General features: G+C 36.8%; 1 protein-coding gene across 1 annotated transcript; it reads left to right on the forward strand.

Annotated features, from left to right (window-relative positions):
- Positions 1–459: 459 nt before the first annotated feature.
- Positions 460–6445, forward strand: LOC127873655 (uncharacterized). The gene is made up of 2 exons (XM_052417603.1): positions 460–4434; positions 6356–6445. Exons 1-2 carry the CDS (start codon positions 460–462, stop codon positions 6443–6445), a joined length of 4065 nt encoding a protein of 1354 aa, XP_052273563.1.
- Positions 6446–13103: the final 6658 nt, after the last annotated feature.

Raw genomic sequence — 13103 nt, forward strand, 5'->3', positions numbered from 1 at the left:
ACTTTGTAATCCTCTTTGCGGTATTGTGATTTGCATAGACCCCAAAATTTCAAGTCCTTTCCTTCTATCTGAGGGACATTGGTGGACTTTTGTTTACATTCAAAGTTTATAGTTAGTTCGCTCAACTATACTATCAAAAATCTTTGACAAAACTGGTAGTACGGGTGGGGTTATGCTATTCGATTATCACAGAGAAATACTGCAGTGAGGAAATAAAAGCTTTTCTGTAAATTCAAGAGAAATTTTATCTCTGTGTGCTGTGCTGTTAATACCTGGGTTGTTATCTCTAAGGGGACTTGCTACAGGTCAGTGTGTGGTCACAGGCACTGGTCAGGTCAGGCAAAGGGGAGAAACTGTTAAAAGGGGCCAGCAGGTTATTATAAGAGTTAACTTTCTTGTTAAATCCCTTATTCATTGGGTTTGATTTTCACCATGTCTGATTTGGAAAATCTTTTTCAAATGGGTGAAAAGTCTGGTTTGTCCGGGGAAACTTTGCTCTCCTTTATAAGAGAAAGAGAGGAGGCAGAAAGGAAAGAAAGAGCTTATGAGCGTGAAGAGAGAAATAGAGAGAGAGAATTTAAGAAATTAGAAATGGAGAGAGAAATTGAGATGGAAAGATTACGTAGTGGGTCACAGAGAGGTGATAGTCGTACTACTAGTGAGAGTGGTACTAAGGCTAAGTTGCCAAAGTTACCCTATTTTGATGACAAGCGTGATAGCATGGATGCATATCTCAAAAGATTTGAGCGATTTGCAGAGAGTGCTGGATGGAAGAAGGAATGTTGGGGTGCAAATTTGAGTGCACTGTTGCAGGGGCGTGCCCTGGATGTGTATTCGAGACTCACAGTTGCTGAGGCTAATGATTATCAGAAACTTAAGGATGCCCTGCTAAAAAGGTTCAATCTGAACGAAGACGGTTTCAGGGAAAAGTTTCGTAGTAGTAAATGTGAATCAGGGGAGACAGCGTCTCAATTTGTAATTCGATTGGGAGATTACTTAACCAATTGGATGTGCCAGGCTGGGTCTGACGAAACCTATGAGGGTTTAAGAGATTTGATTTTACGTGAGCAATACTTGAATGGGTGCTCAAAGGGACTGCAAGTGTTCTTAAAGGAGCGTAAGTTTGCTTCAGTAACAGAGATGGCCGATTGTGCAGATAGGTATATTGAGGCCCATGAGGGCAATGGCAAAACGGGGAATGAATCTAGAGATGGTGTGAAAGGTAAGGCTTGCTTTGTTTGCAATGGACCACATTTACGTAGAGACTGCCCGAGGATAAATGGTCGGAACACCATGGGCACAAACAACCATAGGGGTGGTAACCTATCAGGCCAGTATTCAGGTAATGGTTTTAAAAGCTGGGAACCAGCAAGAGGTGGAAGAAGACCTGAAGACAAGTATGACCGAAAGGTGAGTAAATCTAGTTTGTCGGCGTGTGGCCTATCCCAAGGAAAGGTAAGTCTGTCATGTGGTCACAAATTACCTGTCATGTCGGCAGCGTGTGATGGACCTATTCGGGAAAATATGCCGGAGTGCATAGGATGGGTCAACGGAAAACAAATTCGTGTCTTGAGGGATACTGGATGTTCATCAGTGGTGGTAAAGAGGTCTCTTGTACCAAACCACAGTTTTACTGGGAAAGTTCAGAATTGTGTCTTACTTGATGGAACAGTGAGACAATTCCCCACGGCAAAAGTGTTTGTGGAAACACCTTATTATACAGGTAAGGTTATTGCCATGTGTGTTGAAAGTCCAGTATACGACTTGATATTGGGGAATATTGACGGAATCAGAGATATTGCAATTGGAGAATATGCGACCATATCAGAAGAGAAGAAAGTGGATGAAACGGTGAACGAACAGGCAGCAGTAGTCACAAGAGCTCAGGCTTCAAAAGAAAAGGTAAGCAAAATCAAACCGCTAAAGGTGCCAACACAGATCAAGGGGATGAATCCACAGATGTTTCAAGAAGCACAGAAAAGTGACCCAACTCTTCAAGCTGCCCGGGAACAAGCAATGTCGGAAGAGGTAAAGCAGTGTGGAAAACTGAATACTTCTCGGTATTATGAATGCAATGGATTCTTGTACCGTGAATTTACGTCTCCAAAACATAACAAGGGAGAACCTGTTTGTCAGCTTGTTGTCCCTAAGGAATTTCGAGATGAAATCATGAAGATAGCTCATGAGAGTTTATTAGGAGGACATCTAGGAATGCAGAAAACATTGGATAAAGTACTGTCACAATTTCATTGGTCTGGGGTAATGTCAGATGTGAAACGTTTCTGTACCTCCTGTGATACCTGTCAGAGGATGACATCAAAAGGAAAAGTTTCCAAGGTTCCGTTGGGAGAAATGCCATTAATAGATACACCATTTAAACGCGTGGCTGTTGATCTGATTGGACCTATTACACCAGTTAGTGACAGAGGAAACCGGTACATATTAACGGTGGTTGACTACGCTACAAGATATCCGGAGGCGATGGCATTGAAGAACATTGAGACAGAAACCGTTGCAGAGGCATTAGTAGACATTTTCACTCGAGTTGGAGTTCCACAAGAAATGCTTAGTGACATGGGAGCACAGTTTACATCTGGACTCATGAAGGAGATAAGTAGGCTGTTGTCAATGAAACAGTTAGTGACTACACCATACCATCCCCAGTGTAACGGGTTAGTGGAAAGAATGAATGGCACGCTGAAGTCCATGATAAAGCGTATGTGTACAGAGCGACCCAAGGACTGGGACAAGTACATTTCGCCAGCCTTGTTCGCATACAGAGAAGCCCCACAGGCAAGCACAGGGTTTTCTCCATTTGAACTGCTCTACGGGAGAACAGTAAGAGGACCAATGCAAATATTAAGAGAGATGTTGACACAGGAAACCCTTAGTGCAGAGGTAAAAACTGTTTATGAATACGTTTTGGACCTAAAGGAAAGGCTAGCAGAAACAATGCAATTTGCACAAGAAGAACTGAAGAAATCTGCTGGAAAATACAAGAAACACTTCGATAAGAAAGCGAGGCAAAGAACATTTTCAGTAGGAGAGCGAGCTCTAGTTCTGTTGCCAACAAACCGAAACAAATTGCTCATGCAGTGGCAAGGGCCATATGAAATTGTAGAGAAAGTTGGTGAATCAGACTACCGACTTGACGTCAATGGTCACGTGAAGACATACCATGCCAATATGTTGAAGAAATATGTGGAGAGAATTGGCAATGAGGCTGAAACTGGTCAGGCTAGATTACTGATAAATATCGCAGCGGCCATTATTGAAGACGACAAGGTACCAAGTGGTGAGAAGGGCTGTTTAAGTGAGTATGGTCGATTTAATGAAGAGATACAATGTCCTATAATAGAACAATCAGAATCTGTTGAAGATGTCAAACTTGGTGAAAACCTAGATGCCAAACAATGCGAATCTTTGCAAACATTACTTGAAGACTTCCAAGACGTTTTAACTGACATTCCTGGGAAAACCAATTTGGTAGAACGCCATATTAAAACAACTACAGATGAGCCAATTTGTTCAAGGCCATATCCTGTTCCACATGCTGTGAAGGAGACCATAAACAAAGAAGTTCAGGAGATGTTACGAATGGGTGTCATTGAACCATCAGATTCACCATATAGATCACCAGTCGTTATAGTGAAGAAACCAGATGGCACTAATAGATTTTGTGTGGACTTTCGCAAGTTAAATCAGGTCACAGTCTTTGATGCTGAGCCAATGCCATGTCAGGATGACATTTTTGCACGCTTATCCCACTGCCGTTACTTTTCGAGAATTGATTTGTCAAAGGGATACTGGCAGATTCCAGTTTCCGAGGAAAGCAAAAAGTATACTAGCTTTGCAACTGACACCGGGCTATGGCAGTTTCGAAGAATGCCATTTGGACTGGCATGCGCACCCGCTGTCTTCAGCAGAATGATGAGAATGTTGCTGAAAGACCTTAGTGGAGTGGATAACTTTTTAGACGATATGTTCCTGTTCACCGAGACATGGGAGGAGCATCTTACGTTGATTGCAGAAGTCTTAGGGCGCCTGCGAAATGCTGGACTGACAGCAAAGCCTAGCAAGTGCATGTTGGCTTGTGAGAGACTTGATATCTTAGGACACCAAGTAGGGCAGGGAAAAGTGGAACCAAACCCACAGAAGGTTACAGCAATAGCTCAAGCCGCAAGACCACGAACCAAGACTGAACTTCGATCCTTCTTAGGGCTGGTAGGTTATTATCGTAAGTTCATACCAAACTTTGCCGCTGTGGCTGTACCACTTACCGACCTCACCAAGAAAGGTAAACCCAATACCTTGGTTTGGGAATCACCTCATGAAAGGGCATTCAAGGAATTGAAGGAACGAGTGACGATGTCACCAATTCTCCGAATGGCAGATTTAGGTAAGCCATTTATTCTACGTACAGATGCCTCTAATGTAGGTTTAGGGGCAGTACTTCTGCAAGAACATGAGGATGATAAGTTTCCGGTAGCATATGCTAGTCGTAAATTGCTGCAAAGGGAAATAAATTATTCGGTGGTTGAGAAAGAATGCCTTGCAGTTGTGTGGGGAGTACAGAAATTCCACACATACTTATATGGTAAGAAGTTTCTTTTAGAAACAGACCACATGCCACTGGTCTATCTGAACAAGGCAAAGGATTCTAATGGTAGAACCATGCGTTGGGCTCTTGTTTTGCAGGCTTACCGGTTCACTGTTGTTGCTATAAAGGGAACTGAAAATGTCGGGGCTGATTATCTCAGTCGAAAATATGGGACATGAGTCATGAACCTAGTCTTGACACAAATCCAAAAGGTTGAGACAGAAATTGGGAATTTCATCTTAAGCAGGGGGGTGTGTCAAAGAAATAGGGTTGTTTTTTTTGTGTGTGTAAATGTTAATATAGTTAATTAGAATAGCAAGTATAAATGTTACTATAAACCGGCTGCGGGATACACATCCAAGAGTACGGAAAGCCCTGAAATCATAAATCATGCGGTCAAATCTAATGGGAAATTTAGGGTCAGTTCTGGGGTATGGGGATACTTTTGTTTATTCAAGGAAGCCTGGTTAGTGTATGGCAGAGTTCGAGAGTTTTCTGTGTGTTTCTGAGTCAGTTGAATTTGGGCTTAAGACCAGTGCGTTTGTTGCGTGGAAGGAGGTGCCATCAGAATTTCTGATCGTCGGCCACATTGTGGAGGCATCTAGAGTGTTGTGTTTATAGAAGGAATCTAAATGGGGTATGTTATTAAACAATAATCTTTCTCGTCCAACATATGCATTATTGTAGTAATCATTCTGTATTGTTTTGTTTTTCTTGTAAAACTTGTAGTGCTTGATGTTACGGAAATATTATGTTATTGCAATGTGATTTTGATAAGTAGTAAAATGTGGTATAATTGAAAGCTGTTATAAGGGATTAATCATAAGCATAATGATCTGAATGGATATTCTTATATCCTTGTAGATCCCATTTTTGTTGGTGTAAGAATTACAATGAAGAAAGTTGATGGAAAAGGGGATAGAAGATAGAAGTTTAATAAGACGTATGTTGCATACTAGAACTAGTTGAATATTGATGAAGAAAGTTGATGGAAAATGGGATAGAAGATAGAAGTTTAATAAGACGTATGATGCTTACTAGAGTTAGTTGAATATTGGCCATCAGTTTCATAAAGACAACTACAAATAAATTATACAGAGAAATACACTGACAGGAAGGAAGAATTCATATCATAGTAAACCTCAAAAAGTGTAGCAGTGATGTGTACTGTGTAGTTCCATCGGGTAACTGGAAAGAACTGGACCTGAGAACTGAATATATTTATGACGAATACAGCGGAGCACAGCAAGAACATTTGTTTTTAACATTTGACATTAGATCATCAGGGATAATCTAGACTATAATTTCTTATTTGTTTTTAAATGTGCAGGAGATTAGAATAGAAATTAAAGCATGAAAATTAAATAGATAAATAGATAAATAAACTTTGTAATCCTCTTTGCGGTATTGTGATTTGCATAGACCCCAAAATTTCAAGTCCTTTCCTTCTATCTGAGGGACATTGGTGGACTTTTGTTTACATTCAAAGTTTATAGTTAGTTCGCTCAACTATACTATCAAAAATCTTTGACAAAGAGGTCGGCACTATCATCCCCGAAGCAAATACCCCGTATCCATAACGAAAAGTACACCTTTCAATACATGAATCCAGGGAAAGAAAACTTTGTTATACAAATCGGCGCGCAAGCGTACGAAGAGCGGGAATTTATGTATTTTCTGCACGATTTAGCCAAAAACGTTGTATTGCACGACATTTATGCGTATATTTCTTAAACATCCGCCGGTATTCCTCAGATGCCCGTCGCTACTAGCGTTTCCGTTAAAAATGCCATAAATGCGCGCGTAGAGACAAGCATTCGCTACCAGTACACCGTCATTGAATAAAACCATGTATAATTTGACAGCGTATAATTTGATAAAATCAACCAATATTAACTCAAAAAATAAGAACAATTTGACTGTTATGATCGTGGTAAAAAAACAACATATTAATTTAATACCAAGTGAGCCTAGCGAATTACAAAAAAATATCACTCGCACCTTTGTTTTGAAGCATGTCAGCGAGGTCGTTTAAAATGGATGGGTGAATGAATGAAAGAATGGATGAGTCCTGAAAACGGAGGAACCAGGCTGCACTGCTGCATCTAAAGTCATGATGTCACGCAAAACAGCCAATTATGATACTTGGAAGACAACGAGGAAGACAGGTGAATTATACCTCTTCCAAATTATGACATTGTAATACACACTTGCATTGATTTATAATTGACTTATAATTCGTGTGTGTGGAAGCATTGCCTTCAACATATTACAATACCCCTTTAGAGGTCAAATTCTGTATCGCCAGCATGACAAACACCCGACAGTTAAAACTGATTGTAAAATAAGTGTTTTATAGCTTCGACACATTAAGAGCCTGTTGTCAACAAGTTCATTCTTATGAAATCATGTTCATACAAGTGTAATATTGACAGTTGAACAGAAATGCATAGGGTGAACATGAGTTTGTTATGCGATACACAACTTTTTGACAAACCTTTTTTACCATATAGTTCAATCTGAAAAATCTGCATCACGCCCCAAATTGAGACACTGGCCATAAAGTATTACATTGACCATTGAGCTCGGGACTAAGAACTTGCACTCAACAATGTGTTGCGAAATTGTGAATATTTCTGGCATTTTAAACAGTACTGGTAAGTGATGAACGCTGAACTGTCTGTCTTCACAAGCTGAACAATGTCCATACTTAAGATTTCACTATAAACTTTTTATAAAGTGACCCTACTTGACCTCGTTCTGTGGGACATTTACATACTCTGATGTATGACGAGGTCGCAATCCAAACAAGCTGATCTATGTTGAAATTTAATCATTCGACTTATCTCTAAATAGGGAACAGTTATTTCAAAATTATGAGTTAGATCCTATTAACAATTATAGGAGATAAGGGAAATTGTCAAACAGAAATCTTATGTAAAACAGAAATATCTGCAAATTAATTTATTTTTAATACTTTATATATACAAAGATATACGTATATGCTTTGACATGGAATGGGTATATGGAGACATAATACAAATTGTTATATCCAACACAGGTATTAAACAGATAGGAGAAACTCATGCAAAACCATTAAAGAAAAATAAAACAAACATAACTCAGCTGGTTAAATCATTAACATGTGAAACAAATATGTTTAAAAAGTTATCAAAAGTGACAGACATGAAAGACAGCATATCATAAGATGGAAAATGGTCATTAACTTTATCAACTTGCGAATACATGTGCATGATCAGTGAGACTCCCTTCAGTCTGTTTTTACATAATGCCTCATCTATTAAATCTCTAAGATACTAGTATGTAGGTAAAAAATACATCAGGGGCATAAAGGAACACTATTGTATACTACTTGAGGACAGAGTTCAGGAACAACAGATACTGCTCTGGAAAAGTTTGCGAATATTCATACATAAAAGCAATACATATTTGTTCATTGCCATAGTTCACAATGCTATATTGGACAATATCAAGCCTTCTAATACTAAAAAGTTATTTGAGATCAAATGTTGTCCATGTGCAATGACATGAATTTTTAACAATATTTCATAAATCACTTGAACTGTTTGTTTTATTTTTTACTTAATTAAAATAATTAAGTGACAACTGCATTTAATCTTCAATAGTTAAATCCTCTCTAAGTATGCAAATATGACTTTATTTCATGTGAACAAAGGTTTTTTAACACCAACCCATAGCTATAATGAATAAGATATAATTGTTATAATATAGGAGTACAGAATATAATGTGTGCACAATTGGCTACAAGAGAGGAAAGACAATACATAGAGAACAAGCAAATTCGTTGAATTGATATCCCCAGCCAATATGCTTCTGGACACAAAAGTGTTCTATTTGACATTCAAAAAAGCATTTTTTCAAGATACAAAGAGTCATAACTCTGTTATTAACAGAAGGTGTACAATGCCATATGGCGTGCATCATCCTCTTATCCATATGTATACTCATACCAAGTTTCACCCCGCCGATGGCAGGGGATAACAAAATATAAAGAGTGTGATTACCGGTATACATAATGAAATAAAGTATTCTATTAAAGTACAAAGTAAACTTATCTCACCTTGATGGACATGTATTGATGCTTACTATGATAATAAATATGATTCAAACAGAATCATTCAAATAAATATATATCCTATGGTAATTTGGTAATCCATAAGAAAAAGTTTAAGCATTAGACAGTAGTGTAGGAGAATGGACAGATAAAAGGGTGCTCGAGTACACAAATGTAGTACATACATATTTAATACCAATACGAACAACTGCATTAATAAATACACAGTCAGTGCTACACAATCTTGTACTGAGTTACCAGGCAAAACTCATACTAGCGCATGCATACTGAGGTATTACGACCCTGTTAGTACATGAGTTGGTAATAATTTCTTAAGAAAACATCTGCTTTTCATTTTATCAAAATAGCATCCATAATCTACAGGAGACATGTACAGATTCTATTAAAAGCAAATAAATTATATCATTTATGTTTAAGATGAAAACAAGATTATTTACGAGCCCAACAAGCAATTAAAAAAACAACTTAACAAACAATTCATTGCGGAATTTAATTCAATATAGTTTGAAAACAACTTCAAATGAAACTCACAAAGGTGATTGAAGGCTAAAATAATGATCTACTGTACTGTCCAGCACAGTCCAATTACTGCTAGTAAAGACAACACCTTTGTAAGGTCACTGAACAATTATAAAGTGCAACACGCAATAGATACTTGTAAGGGAGCTTGACATAAAAATATAATATGATTTAAATTATTGTCAGTAAACAAGAACATTATGTAACAAGTTCTTTTACACAATCAAGTGACATGTTAATCTATACAAGACAAAAGTCAATGTTTTGTAACAATAAATGTGATATGTGGAAATAGCAATAAACTTTAAAAACAACATGAGACAACAATTGCATTTTGAACACAGTGTACATAACACATAACAATTATTACAAGTATTTAGGTTGAAAGGGTTAATACCTTCAAACAGTATCAAGTAACAAACAGCATGGCATCAATATAAACTGCAAAGAAATTAGTCTTTCACATACATTTGCATGTAGCTTCAAAATCAATAATCACCTTTTGATGCTTGTTACATACTGCTTTATGTTTTAAATGATAACAATTTGGCTGCAAATTAAATTTACAAAGGTGCCCTTATTTACTTAGCAAGATATGGAAAGATACCTCCATGACTTATATGTAGTTTTAACCCTTTGCATGCTGGGAAATTTGTTGTCTGCTAAAATGTCGTCTGCTGAATTTCTAAAATTAGCATTTTCTTCGATTTTTTTCATACAATACTATAAGAATAGCAAACAGTTTGGATCCTGATGATTATGTGGCGTCTCATCTGGATCCAAACTGTTTGCAAAGGCCTTCAAAATTCAGTTCCAGCACTGGAAGAGTTCATTTTCATTACTTTTGTGGTTAATCTAAACACATTCTATTGACCAATTAACTGAATAGTGAAATCAAATACTAAACCAGAAACACTTCCTTTCCAAATAGAATGAAAAAATGAAACCCTGTATTTTCCATATAGAATCATTAAATTTTTTGGACAATTTTAACATTAAATCAGCGATACTAAAATATGTTTTACACACTGCAAGATAAATTACAATCACAATCTAAACCCCACAGGTACTTCACATTCATGGTTTGAATAGGCCAATTCTTAAATTTAGCACAATGCAATTAAAACGCTACATGGTGAAATAATATTATTATGAATTATTATAATTATTGAAATACAATAAAATAATTTTATACTCAATTTTTAATACCCAAATAATTGAAATATTTGGAAATTAGAATGATCCTGGTACACTATGCTGTTTACCTGAGAAATAATTTCCATGAGTAATACCAGTTTTGATTTTCAAGTACAATGAACATGCTCTGAAAGGGAAAACTGCATTTTATCTTTATAAAGATATTTCCCTTATTTTGGTACACAGACAAACAATACTAAATCTATTAATATCTCATGGGTACAATTTAATAACAAGAAGAACACAATTCCTATATATAACAATAAAATAAAGGATCTATTATAATGTGTGAGTGATTAAAGAAATTAAGATTTTGAAGTGTTGCACAGTCACAAATGAAAATATTTATTTTCTATTATCATCAGTGACAAACAATTACCAATATACCAATCACCAACAAATGTTCGTTTTATTCAATGCTTCTTCTACCGATTATTTACATTTTAAAGACTTACTTTTGAGATTTTATTGGAATAATGACATAATGAGTGTCAAAAAACTACATTATTTCACAGTAAAAAAGTGAAAATTACAAACAATTTTCCCTGTTATTTTACACTGTTTGAAACAAGGAATTATCGTTTTAAATCACTCGTAAACTTCTTTTGCTTTTAGGGAATAAAAGCAAAAACAGTTTTCAGTAAAACTATCTAACATCTAACAGCTACGATCCAAACAAGAGGGCCTGAAAGGCCCAAAGTCGCTCACCTGAGATTCAAAGGAACTGACCTGTTCTGTGCAGCCCAAGATGTCATTAGAACAATATGTTCTTACCAACTTTCATGACTAGTGAACATCCTGGCAGCCACGTTTTTCAACAGACCAGAAAGATTTTCATACACATCCAAGATATCATTTAAACAAATAATTACTGACAAAGTTTCATGAAGATTCATATGTCCATATAAGGAAAAATGCCCCGCCCACTGGTGGCCATGTTTTTCAAGCAACTGGAACCAATTTCAAACTTGTCCAAAATATCATTGGGACAAATCTTCTGACAAAGTTTCATGATGATCATACAATAAATATGGCTTCTAGAGTGTTAAATGGGTTTTACTTAAGCATGATACATGTATATAGCCATATTAGGACAAAATGCCCCGCCCCCTGGTGGCCATGTATTTAAGCAACGGGAACCATTTTTGAACTCATCCAAGATATCATTAGGACAAATCTTCTGACCAAGTTTCATGAAGATAGGAAAATAAATTTGGCCGCTAGAGTGTTAACAAGGTTTTACTATAGCCATATAAGGAAAAAATGCCCCGCCCCCTGGCGGCCATGTTTTTCAACCAACCAGCATCGTTTTTGAACTCGTCCACGATATTATTGGGACGAATCTTCTGACCAAGTTTCATGAAGATCGGACAATAAATGTGGCCTCTAGAGTGTTAACAAGATTTTACTATAGCTATATATAGCCTTTAAGGGAAAATGCCCCGCCCCTTGGCAGCCAGTTTTTCAAGCAAACGTAACCATTTTCGAACTCATCCAAGATATCATTGAGATCAATATTCTGACCAAATTTCATGAAGATTGGACAATAAATGTGGCATCTAGAGAGTTCACAAGGTTTTACTATAGCCATATAAGGAAAAATGCCCCGCCCCTTGGCAGCCATGTTTTTCAAGCAAACGTAACCATTTCGAACACATCCAAGATATCATTGAGCACAATCTTCTGACCAAATTTCATGAAGATTGGACAATAAATGTGGCCTCTAGAGAGTTAACAAGGTTTTACTATAGACATTTATGGAAAACTGCCCCGCCCCCTGGCGGCCATGTTTTTCAACGGACTTGAACCATTTTTTGAACTCAACCAACATATCCTTGAGACAAACATTTTGACAAAGATACATGAAGATTGGGTTTCAAATGTGACTTCTACAGTGTTCACAAGGTTTTTCTTTATTTTACCTAGTGACCTACTTTTTGACCCAGCATGACCCAGTTTCGAACTCAGTCGAGGTATAAATGGGACAAATGTTCTGACCAAATTTCATGAAGATCAGACAATAAATGTGGCCTCTAGAGTGTTCACAAGGCAAAATGTTGACGACGGACGACGCACGACAGACAAAAGGCGTTCACAAAAGCTCACCATGAGCACGTTGTGCTCAGGTGAGCTAAAACTACACGAACTGGAACATTAACATTTGCACAAAAAAATCTATAAACAGGACAATAAACTGCACATGAAGATATTCAATCTACTAATGTATATCTGATTATCAATAACTCTACAAATGGCACACATACAAGATATTTATTTAGGAATGTTGGAAATCAGGAAAATAATCACATAACAGTCAGTTAATATTGCAAGGAAAGCTTTAACAAATGTGTTAAGTTTGGTAAATACAAACATAACAAACAATAAGCGCAGTAAAATAAAATAAAATAGTACCAGTACTTTATGTGAATGTTTGATACAGAGTAGATATGAGCTATACAACACTCATACAACAAATGATAAACATATCAGAAATCAACTCTGATGCAATTCATTGATTCAGTAACAGATGAAAATTAGTATAATATGAAGATGCCAAAACTAATATGCACATGTTCAGGAAAGATATTAATAGTTGAAGAAAAGATTGTAAATACATGCAGTTATCAATAAATAATTATGTGCCAATCTTTTAATGTTTGCCTTGCTGGG

This window comes from Dreissena polymorpha, chromosome 1 (assembly GCF_020536995.1).
Source record: "Dreissena polymorpha isolate Duluth1 chromosome 1, UMN_Dpol_1.0, whole genome shotgun sequence".
Taxonomy (NCBI): Eukaryota; Metazoa; Mollusca; class Bivalvia; order Myida; family Dreissenidae; genus Dreissena; species Dreissena polymorpha.